This window comes from Neomonachus schauinslandi, chromosome 15 (assembly GCF_002201575.2).
Source record: "Neomonachus schauinslandi chromosome 15, ASM220157v2, whole genome shotgun sequence".
NCBI lineage: Eukaryota > Metazoa > Chordata > Mammalia > Carnivora > Phocidae > Neomonachus > Neomonachus schauinslandi.
This window is the reverse complement of record NC_058417.1, coordinates 14757636-14775612: the sequence shown is the minus strand read 5'-3', so window position 1 is coordinate 14775612 and position 17977 is coordinate 14757636. Positions and strand designations below refer to the sequence as shown.

Here is a 17977-nt window from a genome sequence, read left to right as displayed (position 1 = left end):
CAATTTTATTGTTCCTTAGCAGCAACAGGCACTACCTTTTATCAAAACCCGTTCTCTTGCCTTCAGGTACTCAGACCAAATTTGGGGATGGAGATTGTCAAGGAACCCGTAATTTCTCAGGTGAAAAAATAGTACTGTATGGCCAAGGAGTACAGTGAACATTGGTTTGAGAATGAGATAGTCTGAGTTTGAATCTTGGCTCTACCACTTCTTACCTATGTGACCTTGGGCAAGTTACCTAAGGGTGTCAGCTTCCTCATCCTAAATGCTAATAAAAATATCTTCTTAAAAGGGCTGTGGTGAGGATTAAACAAAACAAGATATGCAAAGTGCTTAGCAGGGTGCCCGGCTCCTAATCAGTGCTCCAGGAGTGATGGTTATAAGTTATTCCCGCCCAAGGCCATGTGACCAAGCACATCAGGGCTCCCGCTGCTTCAAGAAAGAGGATACAGATGGAATCAGATCACAGCCGAGCCATTTGTTTCTTCTGTAATTAGGACTGTAGTTTTTCTTGTCTTTATGGATCCCCCAAACCTCTACACCAAACTCCTCCACAAGGCAAAATCTCCTTCTAGGAGAGACTCAAAAAAAAAAAAAAAAAAAACAGCCGGTGGTTTTACTATAATGGCCTCTCTGTCCTGCAAATGAGTCAGAACTGAGTTTTGGAGCCAGCTCTCTGGTTTCTGCTCCCTATCCTGTGCTGCATCCTCCTCCCCCACCCCAGCCAAAGTAGCAACTGCAAGGCTCTGACCACAGCAGCAGGCTCTGACACCGCAGAGGCAGATCTTCAACGGGAAGTCTTGGGGGGAACATTTCCTCCCAAGAACTACAAGCATCTGGGCCTGGGACACTTCTCCCCCTCTCAGATCGCCCAGAATTTGAAAGAAAGAGAGAGCCCCAAGAGGGCTTGCGGGGTGGGGAGAGGCGCGGAGGGAGTACTCTAGGGCAGAAAGTTTGTGCCCCAGCTTCTAGGTTTCCATTCTGCCACTGCGCAAGTCTCTTTGGTGGCTCTTGGTAATCACTTGTAAAATATAAACAATATTAACTGTCTTTTCTACCTCAAGGGTTGCTGTAAAGACCAGATGGAATGTTACTGATGAAATGTACTGGAAAACTAAAAGCCCCTTCACTTGGTAGGCAGCATGGAGGCGCTGAAGGGACTTAACGTCAAAAGCCCCAGCTCTAGCCTGCGGTTTCTTATCTGTAAAACCAGAGGGGCGGGTGGGATCAGCCCGCTGAAGACTGGAATCTCCGGGAAAATCCTCCTTAAATCCGCGTTCTGGTGCGTGCAGGAGGAAGCAGGGAAGGGAGGGAAAATCTCGTGGGCCGTTCAGCATCTCCCTCCCCTGCTCCCTGAGGAAACGAAGCCGCCACCTGACCGGAGCAGAGCCCGGGGAGGGAGGGCACCGAGGCCTGCCAGGCGGTGGCGCCGGCGGGAGGCGCGGTCCGGCCGGCCCATTTGAGCCACGTGCGGTTGTTTCCGTGCCGGGGCGGTCACGTGAGCCGCGTCAGCTGACCGGTCACGGCAGAGCCCGACTCAGGCGCCCCGCAGCCCCTGCCCGGCTGCGCCCGGAGCGCGGGACCCTGCAGAGGGGTAAGAGCGTCCCCGCCCTCCCTTCCTCTGTCCCCGGCTCCCCGCCCCCGCCGCGAGGGCCCGGTCCCTCGCCCATCCCTCCCCGCCCGGCCTGGCACCCCGGAAACCGTCGCGGGCAGGGCCGTGGCCGGGCTCAGCCCCGCGCTGCCCCCAGGCGGCCGGGAGGGGATGGCGCTGGGGAGCAAGGGGCGGGAAGTCGCTCCTACCCACGGGGCCGACGGCTGGTCCCCGCCCCCAAGCCCCGCCATGGAGGAGCTGCTCCAGAGCGTGGAAAGGGACCTGAACATCGATGCCCGGCAGCTGGCTCCGGCCCCGGGGGGCCCCCACGTGGTGGCCCTAGTGCCAGCGCGCTGGCTGGCCAGCCTCCGCGAGCGCCGGCTGCCCCCCGGACCCTGCCCCCGGGCAGAGGGCCTGAGCGAGGCGGAAGTGAGGACTCTTCTGCAGCGCTCCGTGCAGAAGCTGCCCGCCGGCTGGACGCGCGTGGAGGTGCACGGGCTGCGGAAACGGAGGCTGTCCTACCCCCTGGGCGGCGGCTTGCCCTCTGAGGAAGGGTCCAGCAGCCCTGAGACCCTCACTCGCTTCATGCAGGATGTGGCTGCCCAGAATTATCGCAACCTGTGGCGTCATGCTTATCGTACTTACGGGCAGCCCTATAGTCATAGCCCTGCCCCTTCAGCTGTCCCTGCGCTGGACTTAGTACGACAGGCTCTGCAGAGGGTCTATGGTTGTTCCTTCCTGTTGGTGGGTGAATTTACCCAATGCCCATCATCCGCAAGAGATGGTCCCTGTCCCCCTCGGGGCAGCCTGGCCTGTCCCAGTCTTTTGCGAGCTGAGGCCCTGCTGGAGTCTCCAGAGATGCTCTACGTGGTGCACCCGTACGTGCAGTTCTCCCTGCATGATGTGGTCACCTTCAGCCCTGCCAAGCTGACCAACAGCCAAGCTAAGGTGCTCTTCATTCTCTTCCGTGTGCTGAGGGCTATGGATGCCTGTCACCGCCAGGGACTGGCCTGCGGGGCGCTAACTTTGCACCACATCGCCCTAGACGAGAAGCTTTGCAGTGAGCTTCGGCTGGACCTGAGTGCTTATGAGAGGCCCCAGGAGGATGAGAATGAGGAGAGCCCTGTGGCAAGGGATGGGCCAGGCATTGCACCTGGGGAGGAGGGAGGAGGGGGACCTGGGTGTCCCACCTGCCAGGAGGAACTTCGGGGCCTTGTGCTAGATTGGGTCCATGGCCGCATCAGCAACTTCCACTACCTCATGCAGCTAAATAGGTTGGCAGGTCGGCGGCAGGGGGATCCCAACTACCATCCAGTGCTACCCTGGGTGGTGGACTTCACCACACCCCATGGGCGCTTTCGAGACCTACGCAAGTCCAAGTTCCGCCTCAACAAGGGGGATAAACAGCTGGACTTCACATATGAGATGACGCGGCAGGCGTTTGTAGCCGGTGGTGCGGGTGGTGGGGAGCCACCTCATGTTCCTCACCACATCTCAGATGTGCTCTCCGACATCACGTATTATGTGTACAAGGCTCGGCGGACACCCCGCTCGGTGCTCTGTGGACATGTGCGTGCACAATGGGAGCCCCACGAGTATCCCGCCAGCATGGAGCGCATGCAGAGCTGGACACCTGACGAGTGCATTCCTGAGTTCTACACCGATCCCTCCATCTTCTCCTCCATCCACCCCGACATGCCTGACCTGGATGTGCCAGCCTGGTGCGGCTCCAGCCAGGAGTTCGTGTCCGCCCACCGGGCGCTGTTGGAGAGCCGAGAGGTGTCCCAGGACCTGCACCATTGGATTGACCTCACATTTGGCTACAAACTCCAGGGCAAGGAGGCTGTGAAAGAGAAGAATGTGTGTCTGCACCTGGTAGATGCCCACACGCACCTGACCAGCTATGGCGTGGTGCAGCTCTTCGATCAGCCGCACCCCCAACGCCTGGCTGGGGCTCCTGCCCTTGCCCCTGAGCCCCCACTCATCCCTAGAGTGCTGTTCCAGACCATCCAGGAGAGCATAGGCCGGGAGGACTTACCTGGACAGCTTACAAATGGGGTGGGCAGGCTGGTTTTGGAGGCCACTCCCTGTGAGGCTGGCTGGGTCAGAGACCGGCCTGTGGCAGGGGAAGATGACTTGGAACAGGCCACTGAAGCTCTGGATTCCATCTCCCTCACGGGGAAAGCGGGTGACCAGCCAGGTTCCTCCTCATCTGCCTCTAGTCAAGCGCCCCCGGGCCTCCTGTCTTTCTCAGTGGCCTCGGCCTCTCGACCAGGCCGCAGGAGCAAACCTGCTGGGGCAGACCCTGGGGAAGGTGAGGAGGGGAAGATTCTTCTTCCCGAGGGCTTCAATCCTGTGCAGGCTCTGGAAGGGCTAGAGAAACTGGGCAACTTCCTGACCAAAGGCCTAGGGAGCCAGTTGGAGGTGTCTGAGCAGCCCCAGGTACAGCCAGCCGTGCAGCTGCGGGAACTCTTCCATCGGGACATGCAGGCGCTGGGGGTTCTGTTGGCCGAGATGGTGTTTGCCACCAGGGTCCGAACACTGCAGCCTGATGCACCTTTGTGGGTACGCTTTGAGGCTGTTCGGGGGCTCTGCCTTCGCCACCCCAAGGAGGTCCCCGTGTCTCTGCAGCCCGTGCTGGACATACTCCTGCAGCTAAGTGGACCTGAAGGCCCTGTGGTAGCAGGGAGGGGCAAGCTGGCCCCACTCTTTGAGTACAGGCCCGTCTCCCAGGGATTGCCCCCACCCTGCCCGGCCCAGCTCCTCAGCCCCTTCAGCTCTGTGGTTCCCTTCCCCCTGTACTTCCCGGCGCTACACAAGTTCATCCTCCTGTATCAGGCAAGACGTGTGGAGGACGAGGCCCAGGGGCGGGAGCTGGTGTTTGCTCTGTGGCAGCAACTGGGTGCAGTGCTGGGTGACATCACACCGGAGGGCTTGGAGATCCTGCTGCCCTTCGTGCTGTCACTCATGTCTGAGGAGCACACGGCCGTGTACACAGCCTGGTACCTATTTGAACCTGTTGCTAAGGCCCTGGGCCCCAAAAATGCTAATAAGTACCTCCTGAAGCCTCTCATTGGTGCCTACGAGAGCCCCTGCAGGTTACACGGCCGCTTCTACTTGTACACGGACTGCTTTGTGGCCCAGCTGATGGTGCGGCTGGGCCTGCAGGCCTTTCTCATCCACCTGCTGCCCCACGTCCTACAGGTGCTGGCTGGCATGGAGGCCTCCCAGGAGGAAAGCAAGGGCCTGGCGGGTGCCCCCGAGGATGAGGAGAGTGAGCTCCCAGGGGCCAGGCCCAACTCCTGTGCTTTCAGGGAGGAGATTCAGATGGATGGTGAGCCTGCTGCCTCCTCGGGCCTGGGGCTCCCAGACTACACGTCTGGTGTCAGCTTCCATGACCAGGCCTACCTCCCTGAGACCGAGGACTTCCAAGCTGGGCTCTACGTGGCTGAGTCCCCACAGCCCCAGGAAGCTGAGTCCGTGAGCCTGGGTCGGCTGAGTGACAAGAGCAGCACCAGCGAGACCTCCCTGGGCGAGGAACGGGCTGCAGATGAGGGCGGTGCTCCTGTGGACAAGAGCAGCCTCAGGTCAGGCGACAGCAGCCAGGACTTGAAGCAAAGCGAGGGCTCAGAGGAGGAAGAGGAGGAGGAGGAAGGCTGTGTGGTGTTGGAGGAGGAGGAGGGAGACGGGGAGCAAGACGAGATCACCAGGGCATCTGAGCTCACTCTCTCCGACACTGTGCTGTCCATGGATACGGTTGTGGCCCGAGGTGGCGAGACAGATGGGGAGGAAGAGGAAGGGCCGCTGACTGAGCAGTCGGAAGGCAAAGAACAGAAGATCCTCCTTGGTGAGTTCTCAGGCCTTAAGGTCTTGGTCAAACAGTCCTCTGGTTGGTTATGTATGTGTGTGATCTTTACACCCAACATGGGGCTCAAACTCATGACCCTGAGATCAAGAGTCCCGTGTTCTTCTGACTGAGCCAGCCAGGCACCCTGTGGTGTTTTTTTTTTTTTTTAATTCCAGTATATTTAACATGCAGTGTTTTATTAGTTTCACATGTATTATATGGTGATCCAACAATTCTGTACATTACTCTGTGCTCATCACGGCAAGTGTACTCTTAATCCCCACCACCTATTTCCCCCATCCCCCCACCCTCTTCCCCTCTGGTCACCATCAATTTGTTCTTTCTCTAGAGTTAAGTCTGTTTTTTGGTTTGTCTCTCTCTCTTGCTTCTTTGCTCTTTTTTTTTTTTTTTTTTAAGATTTATTTATTTGAGAGAGAGCACGCACAAGCATGCACACATGCTGGGGAGGGGCCGAGGGAGAGGGAGAGAGTATCTTAAGCAGACTCTGCACTGAGCACCGAGCCTGACGCAGGGCTCGGTCTCACGACCCTGAGATCATGACCTGAGCCAAAACCAAGAGTCGGACACTTAACCAACTGTGCCACCCAGGCACCCCATGCTCTTTTGTTTTGTTTCTTAAATTCCACATATGAGTGAAATCATAAGGGATTTGTCTCTCTCTGGCTGACTTATTTTGCTTAGCATTATACTCTAGGTCCATTCATGTTGTTGCAAATGGCAAGATACGATTCCTTTTTATGGCTGAATAATATTCCATTGTGTATATATTACATCCTTTATTTATTTATTTATTTTTAATTTTTTTTTTAAAGATTTTATTTATTTATTTGAGAGAGAGAATGAGATAGAGCATGAGAGGGGGGAGGGTCAGAGGGAGAAGCAGACTCCCCGCTGAGCAGGGAGCCCGATGCGGGACTCGATCCCGGGACTCCAGGATCATGACCTGAGCCGAAGGCAGTCACTTAACCAACTGAGCCACCCAGGCACCCCATCCTTTTTTTAAGATTTTTTTTTTTATTTGTCGGAGAGAGAGCACAAGCAGAGGGAGCGGCAGGCAGAGGGAGAGGGAGAAGCAGGCTCCCCGCTGAGCAAGGAGCCCAATACGGGACTCGATCCCAGGACCCTGGGATCATGACCCGAGCCAAAGGCAGACGCTTAACCTACTGAGCCACCCAGGCATCCCTGTACTACATCTTCTTTATCCATTCATCTATCAGTGGACACTTGGGCTGCTTCCATAGTTTGGCTGCTGGAAATAATGCTGCAAAAACATAGGGGTGCATGTATCCCTTTGAATTAGTGTTTTTGTATTTTGGGGGTAAATACCAGTAGTGCAATTATTGGATCATAGGGTAGTTCTATTTTTAACTTTTTTTAAAATTTTTATTTATTTATTTTTTAAGATTTTATTAATTTATTTGACAGACAAGAGACATAGTGAGAGAGGGAACACAAGCAGGGGGAGTGGGAGAGGGAGAAGCAGGCTTCCCGCGGAGCAGGGAGCCCGATGCGGGGCTCGATCCCAGGACCCTGGGATCATGACCTGAGCCAAAGGCAGACGCTTAACGACTGAGCCACCCAGGCACCCCTTTAACTTTGGTTTTTAAAGATTTTATTTATTTACTAGAGAGAGAGAGAAAATGAGTGGGGGGAGGGAGTGGGAGAGGGAGAAGCAGGCCTCCCACCGAGCAGGGAGCCTGATGCGGGGCTTGATCCTAGGACCCTGAGATCATGACCTGAGCCGAAGGCAGACATTCAACCAACTGAGCCACCCAGGCACCTCCCTATTTTTAATTTTTGAGGAACCTCCCAACTGTCTTCTATAGTGGCTGCAGCAGTTTGCATTCCCACCATCAGTGCACAAGGGTTCCTTTTTCTCCTCATCTTCACCAACACTTGTTTCTTGTGTTGTTGATTTTAGCCATTCTGACAGGTGTGAGATGATATTGTAGTTTTAATTTACATTTCCCTGATGATGGGTGATGTTGAGCATCTTTTCATGTGTCTGTTGGCCGTCTGTATGTCTTCTTTGGAGAAATGTCTGTTCCTGTCTTCTGTCCATTTTTTAATTGGATTATTTGTGTTTTGGGTGTTGACTTACTGTAGCAGTTCTTAATATATTTTGGATACTAAGCCTTTATCAGATATGTCATTTAAAGATATGATCTCCCATTCTTTAGGTTGTCTTTTAGTTTTGTTGATTGTTTCCTTTGCTGTGCAGAAGCTTTTTATTTTGATGTAGTCCCAGTAGTTTATTTTTGCTTTTATTTCCCTTGCCTCAGGAGACCTATCTAGAAAGATGTTGCTACTGCTGATGTCAGAGAAATTATTGCCTGTGCTCTCTTCTAGGATTTTTATGGTTTCAGGTCTCATATTTAGGTCTTTAATCCATATTGAGATTATTTTTAATTTTTTCTCAATATTTTGAGTTTGTTTTTGTGTATGGTGTAAGAAAGTGGGCCAGTTTGATTTTTTTTTTTTTTTAAGTAGGCTCCACTCTAGGTGGAGCCCAATGTGGGGCTTGAACTCAAGACCCTGAGATCAAGACCTGAGCTGAAATCAAGAATAGGGTGCAAGACTGACTGAGCCACCCAAGCCCCCCAGTTTGATTCTTTTGCATGTAGCTGTCCAGTTTTTCGCCATTTGACGAAGAGACTTTTTCTTGTTGTATAGTCTTTTTTTTTTTTTTTAAGATTTTATTTATTTGCGAGAGAGAGAACAAGAGACACAGAGCATGAGAGGGAGGAGGGTCAGAGGGAGAAGCAGACTCCCTGCCGAGCAGGGAGCCCGATGCGGGACTCGATCCCGGGACTCCAGGGTCATGACCTGAGCCGAAGGCAGTCGCTTAACCAACTGAGCCACCCAGGCGCCCTGTTGTATAGTCTTTCTTTTCTTCCTTTGCTTAAGATCAGTTGACCATATAATTGTAGATTTATTTCTGGTTTTTCTATTTTGTTCCCTTGATCTGTGTGTCTTTTTTTGTGCCAGTATCATACTGTTATGATTGCTACAGCTTTGTAATATAACTTGCAGTCTGGAATTGTGATGCCTCCAGCTTTTCTTTTTCAAGATTGCTTTGGCTATTTGGGGTTCTTTATGGTTCCATAATAATTTTAGGATTGTTTGTTCTAGTTCTGTGAAAAATGCTGTTGGTATTTTGGTAGGGATTGCGTTAAATTTGTAGAGTGCTTTGGGTGGTTTAGACATTTTAACAATATCCGTTCTTCCAATCCATGAACATGGAATGCTTTTCCATTTCTTTGTGTTGTCTTCAATTTCTTTCATCAGTGTTTTATATTTTTCAAAGTATAGGTCTTTTGCCTCTTTGGTTAAATTTATTCCTAGGCATTTTGTTATTTTTGGTGCGATTATAAATGGGAGTGTTTTCTTAATTTCACTTTCTGTTGCTTTATTATTAGCGTATAGAAGTGCATTTCTGTACATTGATTTTGCATCCTGTGACTTTACTGAATTCATTTATCAGGGCTAGTACTTTTTTGGTGGAGTCTTCATGGTTTTCTTTTCTTTTCTTCTTCTTTTTTTTTTTTTTAAGATTTTATTTATTTATTTGACAGAGAGAGAGAGAGAGTGAGAGCAGGAACACAAGCAGAGGGAGTGGGAGAGGGAGAAGCAGGCTTCCTGCTGAGCAGGGAGCCCAACGTGGGGCTCGATCCCAGGACCCTGGGACCACGACCTGAGCCGAAGGCAGACGCTTAACAACTGAGCCACCCAGGCGCCCCTGGTTTTCTATATATAGTATCATGTCATCTACAAATAGTGAAAGTTTTACTTCTTCTTTTACTTCTTCCTTACCATTTTTTTTTTTAATTTCTTTTTGTCTAATTGCTGTGGTTCGGATTTCCCAGTGGTGAGACTGGACATCTTTGTCTTATTCCTGACCTTAGGGGAAAAGCTCCTAGTTTTTCCCCATTGAGGATGATATTTGCTGTGGGTTTTTCATATAAGGCCTTTATTATGTTGAGGTATGTTCCCTCTAAACCTCCTTTGTTGAGGGTTTTTATCGTGAGCGGATGTTGTACTTTGTCAAATGCTTTTTCTGCAGCTGTTGAAATGATCATGTTTTTCTTTTTTTCCTTTCATTTTTTAAAAAGATTTTATTGATTTATTTGACAGAGAGAGAGAGTACAAGCAAGGGGAGCTGCAGGGAGAGGGAGAAGCAGGCTCCCCGCTAAGCAGGGAGCGAGATGTGGGACTTGATCCCAGGACCCTGGGATCATGACCTGAGCCAAAGGCAGACGCTTAATGACTGAGCCACCCAGGTGCCCGGTCATATGGTTTTCATCCTTTCTCTTGTTGATGTGATGTATCATGTTGGTTGATTTGCAAATACTGAACCATCCTTGCATCCCAGGAATAAATCCCACTTGATCATCGTGAATTTCTTAATGTGTTGTTGGATTCGGTTTGCTAGTATTTTTTTTTTTTAAAGATTTTATTTATTTATTTGACAGAGAGTGAGAGAGCACAAGCAGGGGAAGCAGCAGGCAGAGGGAGAGGGAGAAGCAGGCTCCCTGCTGAGCAAAGAGCCCGATGCGGGACTTGATCCCAAGACCCTGGGATCATGACCTGAACTGAAGGCAGCCGCTTAACCTACTGAGCCACCCAGGCGCCCCTCAGTGTGCTAGTATTTTGTTGAGGATTTCTGTATCTATAGTCATCAGAGATAATGGCCTCTAGTTCTCTTAGTGTCTTTATCTAGTTTTAGTATCAAGGTAATACTGTTTCATAGAATGAATTTGGAAATTTTCCTTCCTCTTCTATTTTTTAGATAGTTTGAGAAAAATAGGTATTAACTTTTCTCCACTCTGGTTTTCATTCAACATTTCTGAGTACCTAGGCTGTGCCAAGGAGTGGATTAAACAGATTCACATGCAGCACAGATGTGGGCCTGCCTTCCTGGAGCTCACCTCTAGCAGAGGAGGTGCCACATTGTAGACAGTCTTAGAGTAAAGTAATGCTGTAAAGAACAGGGCTAGGTGCTACAAGGGAATATAAATAGGGCTTAGATCTAGTTTTCAGGGGTCAGATAAGGCTTCCATGAAAGTAGAGCCAGGGGCACCTGGGTGGCTCAGTCGGTTAAGCATCTGCCTTTGGCTCAGGTCATGATCTCAGGGTCCTGGGATTGAGCCCCATGTTGGGCTCCTTGCTCAGCGGGAGTCTGCTTCTCCCTCTCCCTCTGCCCCTCCCCCCCAACCCGTGCTCTCTAGCTCTCCCTCTATCAAATAAATAAATAAAATCTTTAGGAGAAAAAAAAAAAAGTAGAGACGGTTGAGGTCCAATGAATAGGAGATAGCAAGGCAAAAATGGTAGGGCCTGCAGTGGGAAGAGCATACCGGGCAGAGGGAACAGCATGTGTGAGGCTCTATGACTGTCTATGGTCCCATTAAAGAATCCATGAAAGGCTAGCATGGTTAGACAGGGAGAGTGGAGGGAAGAAGAGGGAGCAAAAGCCACGGGGAGGGAGCTGGGCCTGGCCAGGCTTCATTTAGTAGCTTAAGAAGATTCACTGAAAGGATAACTTCCCTGGAAGTTGTGCCTGAGGAGAGGGTCCTGGAGCAGCCCCGAAGCCAGGGTCACCTGGGCAGTCCCAAAGCCACAGGCTACCTCTGCCACTGTGGAATAAGGGGTGGTGGTGTGGGGCACCCAGCATTGGCTGGGCTCCTGGGCAGGTTTGCAGCCAGGATTGGCTAGGCGGGGTGCCTGGGGTGGGGTGGGAGGAGTGGCAAGCCACTCCGTTATCTCATGAGCTCAGGGCCTGCTCATGCCTTGCAGATACGGCCTGCAAGATGGTCCGCTGGCTCTCTGCCAAGCTTGGCCCCACGGTGGCCTCTCGCTACGTGGCCCGGAACCTGCTCCGCTTGCTGACATCTTGTTATGTTGGTAAGGCCTGTGGTCGGTGCTGGAGATGGGGCTTCATCTCAGACCCTCTGTCCATCTTCAGCCCCCTGTAGGGGATCCTTCCCACTTCCACGTCCCTGCCAGGTCCTGGGTCCCGGTCTGTAAGCTACTTCCTCCCTTGGGTAGGGCATGGGGTGGGCCCCATGCTAGAGGGAGCAGGAGTGGCTACCATGGTTCCTGGAAGACTGACCTCCCCCCTGCCTGCCGCGAGCTACTCAAGGCTGCCGGTTCTTCCTTGGCAGGGCCCACTCGGCAGCAATTCACGGCGAGCAGCGGTGAGAGCCCCCCGCTGAGTGCTGGCAACATCTACCAAAAGAGACCAGTACTGGGTGATGTAGTGTCAGGACCCGTGCTCAACTGCCTCCTGCACATCGCCCATCTGTACGGGGAGCCTGTCCTCACCTACCAGTACCTGCCCTACATTAGCTACCTGGTCAGTCACTGATTTGGCAGCCTCAGGGGAGGCCAGGGAGCTTGAGGGCAGACTTGGGCAATCTGGGGGCTCCGGGGGGGGTCCTTGGGCAGCCTGGCCCTCATCTACTCTGTGGCCCTAGGTGGCCCCAGGTAGCACCTCAGGCCCCAGTCGACTGAACAGCCGTAAGGAGGCAGGCCTGCTGGCGGCGGTGACTCTGACCCAGAAGATCATTGTGTACCTCTCGGACACCACCCTCATGGACATCCTGCCCCGAATCAGCCACGAGGTCTTACTCCCCGTGCTCAGCTTTCTCACATCCCTCGTCACTGGGTAGGCTGCTGCCATTCCCCTGTGCAGGGAGTAGCCCGGCTGAGGGGGCTACCCGGGAGGGCTGGGAAGCTTGGGAGTGAGACTGGACTGGGTGTCAGGAGTCCTGGTTCTGATCCAGCGGTGCAATCCTGAGCAAGCCGCACCTTCTTTCTGTGCCTCAGTTTCCTTATCTGGCTTGGACCAATTGGTCTTGTAGATTCTGTGCAAGTCCTGCAGAGTGAGGGGTGGGGGGCGCTGGAGCTCATGTACTCTCTTTCCAGGTTCCCGAGTGGGGCCCAGGCCCGGACTGTCCTGTGTGTGAAAACCATCAGCCTAATCGCCCTCATATGCCTGCGCATTGGACAGGAGATGGTCCAGCAGCACCTGAGCGAGCCTGTGGCCACCTTCTTTCAAGTCTTTTCTCAGCTGCACGAGCTTCGGCATCAGGTAGGCAGACCTACTTCCCTTACCTGGCTGGGTTGGGCTGGCCAGGGGGCCGTGAACTTGGCTGACTCCCCGGGCTGCCCTGCCCACAGGATCTGAAGCTGGATCCCGTGGGCCACATCGAGGGCCAGCTGCCAGAGGTGGCCTTCTCTGATGGGCAGCGGCGGCTAGTGGACCCCAGCCTGCTGGACGAGCTGCAGAAGGTGTTCACCTTGGAGATGGCGTACACAATCTACGTGCCCTTCTCCTGCCTATTGGGTACTGCCCCACCACATTCCCTTGCAAAGCCTTTGGGGCTCTGTCTCTTCCCCCGGGAGGGCTCCGTGCTCCCCTTGCCCCCAGAGTCCATAGTGGGTGTTCAGCACGGTGTTCTGCATCAGGGCAAAGGGATTTGGCCTCAGACCTCGGAGTCCCAAGGTGACGTAGAAACAGGGACTGAGCATTAGCCAGCAGGGAGGGCCCGGGGCTGGTCTAGAGTATCCCTGGGGAAGGCAGGGCCATCACGCTGATGTACGGACCTCTCCAGGAGCTTCTGAGAGGAATATGCGGCCCGCCGTCTGTGTATCCTCCCGTGCGGGCCCGGCACCGCTGAGCGGTTCTGTGTGTTGGCTCCCTGAATAGGATGAGCAGCCCTGTGTGGTCAGATATGCTCTCGTTCCTCCACCGAAACCTGGGTCCTGGGAGGGAGAGCACAGCGGCTCTCTTTCTCACCATTCTGTTTCCGACGCGCCACATGGCGCCCAGGACATGTAGAGGACGCTCGTGTGAATGAATCCATGTTTTTCTAGGGAAGAAACAGGCTCAGAGACGAAGAGTTCCTTGCCCAGAGTTGCACAGCCAGTACCTGCCCTGTCTTCTGTGGTTCCCAAGCCTTGGCTGGGTGGTGGCAGCTGCCTGCCATCTTCCCTAACCGTAGGACCACTCCCATTCCCATCCAGGTGACATCATCAGGAAAATCATCCCCAACCACGAGCTGGTCGGGGAGCTGGCGGGGCTGTATTTGGAGAGCATCAGTCCAAGCAGCCACAGCCCCGCCAGTGTGGAGCCCCCCGTGCCCAGCACCGGCCCCGAGTGGGACCCCCAGAGTGGGGGCTGCCCGCGGGATGACGGCCACTCGGGGACCTTTGGGAGCGTCCTGGTGGGGAACCGCATCCAGATTCCTGACGACTCTCAGCCCGAGAGCCCCGGCTTGCTGGGCCCCATCCCGGGGGCAGGCAGCGGGGGCCTCCGCAGCGAGGAGGACCACGCGCTGAAGCGGGAGCTGCCACGGAGCGCCCACGGGCTGAGCGGGAACTGGCTGGCGTACTGGCAGTACGAGATTGGCGTGAGCCAGCAGGATGCCCACTTCCACTTCCATCAGATCCGCCTGCAGAGCTTCCCGGGCCACTCGGGGGCCGTCAAGGGCGTGGCGCCCCTGAGCAGTGAGGACTTCTTCCTGAGCGGCAGCAAGGACCGCACGGTGCGCCTCTGGCCTCTCTACAACTCTGGGGACGGCACTGCTGAGACGGCCCCGCGCCTCGTCTATGCTCAGCACCGCAAGAGCGTCTTCTTCGTGGGCCAGCTCGAGGCCCCACAGTACGTGGTGAGCTGCGACGGGGCTGTGCACGTCTGGGACCCCTTCACAGGTGAGCGGGCCCAGGTGAGGCCTGTTCTCTTGCTGCCGTCCTGTGCCCTGCCAGGCCTCTGGGTATGGGGACCCAGGGTTGGGCAGTTGGGGTGTAATGGCGTGTGGTGTGGGGCGACCCAGTGAGGCCGCATGGAGGAGCAGTTAGACCTGAGTTGGAATCCGTGAGCCCTGAGCTTGAATTGGTTCTGCCAGCTGGAGGCGTTCGTTTTCCCATCTGTAAAATGGGAATCAGACTGGGGTCAGAAGATGCACGTAGGAGTTTGGCTTAACATGTGGCACGTCATACAAGTTTGGCAAATGGTTGCTTGATTATTTTTTGGCATCGGGGCCGGGGGGAGAAATAAGGTTAATAAGGTTTTTAAAGGAGGAGGGGCTAGAGTAGCATTGAGGTGGACTGAGAAGAGTTAGCATTTGGTCAGGGGGCGTCGTGGGAAGAGAAGAGGTTGCTTTGGGGACCGGAGCCTGGCCTGGCCACGGAAGCAGGAAGGTGGGAGAGTCGAAAAACATCTTTAGCATTTTCTTAGGTCCTCTGGGATATGGGAGGCAGATCCAGGGTCGGTCAGGGAGATAGGAAGAGTTGGGGTGCTTCCATCAGCTACTGGGACCCCAGATGCACTGCGCCTTTCCTTCCCAGGGAAGACCCTTCGCGTGATGGAGCCGTGGGACAGCCGGGTGCCCCTGACTGCTGTGGCCGTCATGCCCGCCCCGCATACCAGCATCACCATGGCCAGCTCTGACTCGACCCTGCGCTTTGTGGACTGCAGGAAGCCTGGCCTGCAGGTCAGGGGCGTCCGGTTCCCTGAGCCCTGGCCTGGATGCCCGGCAGGGAGGAGAGACACCGAAGAGAGAAGGCCAGGGTGGAGTTTAGACCAGTCATCCACAGCAGCAAACCCTGGGGGGTGGGACTCTGATCTGAAACGAAGGGGAGCCGTCCGCTTGATGGAGGGGGAGGGGATAGAGGATCAGGCCCTTCAGCTGTGTGCGCTTGGGGGTGAACGGGAGCTCGGAGAAATGGGTTGGGGTGGGTGGCAGCACTTTAGCTCACGTCCTTCTCTGCAGCACGAGTTCCGCCTCGGCGGCGGGCTGAACCCTGGGCTCGTCCGCTCCCTGGCCGTCAGCCCCAGTGGCCGTAGCGTGGTGGCTGGCTTCTCCTCGGGCTTCATGGTGCTCCTGGACACCCGTACTGGCCTGGTTCTGCGTGGCTGGCCGGCCCACGAGGGGGACATCCTGCAGATTAAGGTGACTGACCGGGTCCCCTTCCCCACCTCACTCCGGGTCCTCTTAAGGCCCACCTGGGACAGGCTCCAGCTGAGATGATCTCCTTTGGACCTGCCCCAGGGCTGACGGGCAGAGAGGGTTAGGAGCCAGCTGCGCTGCAGGGGCCCTGGTGGCGGGCGGCCCGTGGGGGCGGGAAGCAGGGGGAGAGCTGACCCTGCTGCTCCCTGGGGATGCTCTAATGAGTAACCCTTGTCCATATTTGCCTTGCTTGGAGGATCAGGGGTCAGGCCCTGTCCGTGACCCAGTTCAGGTTAAATAAAGCTCAGCCGGGAGGCTGTTTACTGCCCCCAGACCACGGAGCAGAGTCCATGCCGCATGCTGGGCTGCCCTGGTGGGGGCAGGGACATCCCGGCCTAGGGATCCTGCCCCTACCCCCGCCCACTCTCAGTCACAGACCTCAGGGAACTGCCCAGGGAGGGACAGCAGGGGAGGAACAGGGCTCTTTGTGGGAGGATGTTTCCAGGCAGCGCACTCCCTGTCCTGATCGCACCCAGGGGGCCTGCACTGCCGCTGCTAAGGGCAGACTGCCCCCAACTCTGTCCAGGACCCCAGGGGACCCAGGGGCCCCGGCGGCTTTCACTTCGAACCTTCCAAGGATGCGTCAGGAGGGCTTCGGGGCAGCCTGGGTGTTAATCCTGGCGGTGCCACTTACTGGCTGTGTGGCCTTGGTAGGATTACTTAACTTTTATGAGCCTCGGGTTCTTTCTCTGTAAAATGGGCACAACAACAAACAGCATTTACGTCATCGAGTTGTCATGGAAATTAAATGTAGTCATATGGCATGCCTCACACAACGCCTAGGTGTAGTAAGTGCTCAAGTTGCAGGGATGACTAGGTTAAAGACACTTTGTCACAGTCCCATTAACTCATATGATGTGGGAGCGGGGGCAGCTGGTCACCTGCCCAGGATCCCCTATCTTCCTGGGAGATCCTGTGCGAGTAATCAGAAGACCCTGGAGCTTGGGCACATGGTAGGGCCCAGGCCCTGCTGAGGCTCTCTTCTCTCCGAGCAGGCGGTGGAGGGCAGTGTCCTGGTCAGCTCCTCCTCTGACCACTCCTTGACCGTGTGGAAGGAGCTGGAACAGAAGCCCACGCACCACTACAAGTCAGCATCTGACCCCATCCACACCTTCGACCTGTATGGCAGCGAGGTGGTCACCGGCACGGTGGCCAACAAGATCGGCGTCTGCTCCCTGCTCGAGCCGCCCTCCCAGGCCACCACCAAGCTCAGCTCTGAGAACTTCCGAGGCACACTCACCAGCCTGGCCTTGCTGCCCACCAAACGCCACCTCCTGCTGGGCTCGGACAACGGGGTCATCCGCCTCCTGGCGTAGGCTGAGGCGGGGCTGGCCAACGAGGGTGGGCAGACATTCCCCCGGAGTCCATCCCTCACCCTTGTTTTCCCAGCAGCTCCCTCTTGGGCAAGCCTCAGGCCGCGCACCCCGAGTGCCCACGTGGCCTGCCAGCTACGGTGACGCAGGGGTCCAGGCTCCCGAACTGCCAGAGCCACCAGTGCTGTCAGGAGGGATCTCCTTCACGGCTTGGGGGAGATGCTGCCCCTAGTCAGCAGGAAGCGAGAGCGAGAGCGTGGGAAAGCATCGCCCTCCCTTCTCCCTAGCTCTGCCCTCTGGGTCCACATGGGGACAGGGAAGCTGTGCGAAGAGGAAGGGAGGCTGGCCCTGTGCAGCCAGGCTCCAGCCAAGGATGCCCCGCTCCTTGCCGAGCTCTCACACGGCCAGGGCGGCTGCTCCAGTCCAGGACACTGATGGTGCTTGGACTCCAGCCCCTAATGAGGGCTGGCTGTGGTCCAGGAGTTAAGGGCCTTGGGCTGGGGTTTAAGTGTCCACCCAGCCATGCCTTGCCCAGTGTGGGACCAGTAGGGGAAGAAAGAGGGCAGGACCAGGGGAGGGAAAATGGACTGGGCCAGCTGGTTCCTGCCAGGAGTGACCCCATGCCTTGCCTGCCCACCCCTCACCACAGTGTTTGTGCCTTGAACTGAGGAGGCAGCCCCTGGGCCCAGTACCCTTGTGGGCCAACACCCTGAGAGAAGGGGTGAGAATGATCTCTGCATCTCAGGTCTCTCCCAGGGGACGGGAAGACCCAGGCATCCCGGGACCCTCACATTCTGGAACAGAGATGAGGTCTGAGCCTGCGCCCCTACTGCCTCCTCGTTATTTGCAATAGATGTAAATATGACCAATAAATCCTTCGGAAGAGCCATGGAACGGAGTGACGCTTTTCTTAACGATGGCGTCAGGGTGGGGAAGAGTTGAGACGCAGCAGCTTCCAGGGCAGTGAGGAGAGGGTGAGGAGCAGGGCAGGAGGGTGGGAGACAGCCTGATCATTGGTCTTGGGTGCCACGGGCACAGGGCTTCTGGTGCACGCAGCCCCAGGCCAGTTTCCTGAACCCTCAGCCTTGGGGGAAGGTAAGGAGGCATTGCTCCCGCCCGGAGGATGCTGGCTGGCGCTGTGGCCCTCTCTCCTCTCCCCACCCCTTCCAGATCCAGGCTAAAGGCAGCCAATCAG

At 55.3% G+C, this 17977-nt stretch overlaps 1 protein-coding gene across 1 annotated transcript; it reads left to right on the top strand.

The window, feature by feature from the left end:
• The first annotated feature begins 1529 nt into the window (after positions 1 to 1529).
• WDR81 (WD repeat domain 81) lies at positions 1530 to 17662 on the top strand. Its single transcript, XM_021704025.2, has 10 exons — positions 1530 to 5438; positions 11253 to 11360; positions 11621 to 11811; positions 11933 to 12123; positions 12384 to 12549; positions 12639 to 12804; positions 13485 to 14171; positions 14808 to 14953; positions 15233 to 15412; positions 16465 to 17662. Exons 1-10 carry the CDS (start codon positions 1763 to 1765, stop codon positions 16783 to 16785), a joined length of 5832 nt encoding a protein of 1943 aa, XP_021559700.1. The 5' UTR covers positions 1530 to 1762; the 3' UTR covers positions 16786 to 17662.
• Positions 17663 to 17977: the final 315 nt, after the last annotated feature.

Bases quoted from the DNA above. Each gene is read 5' to 3' on its own strand.
- WDR81 (XM_021704025.2), top strand. From the start codon at position 1,763: ATGGCGCTGGGGAGCAAGGGGCGGGAAGTCGCTCCTACCCACGGGGCC. The intron at 5,439-11,252 runs GTGAGTTCTCAG...CATGCCTTGCAG, and splicing joins AGAACAGAAGATCCTCCTTG to ATACGGCCTGCAAGATGGTC. The intron at 15,413-16,464 runs GTGACTGACCGG...CTCTCCGAGCAG, and splicing joins GGGACATCCTGCAGATTAAG to GCGGTGGAGGGCAGTGTCCT.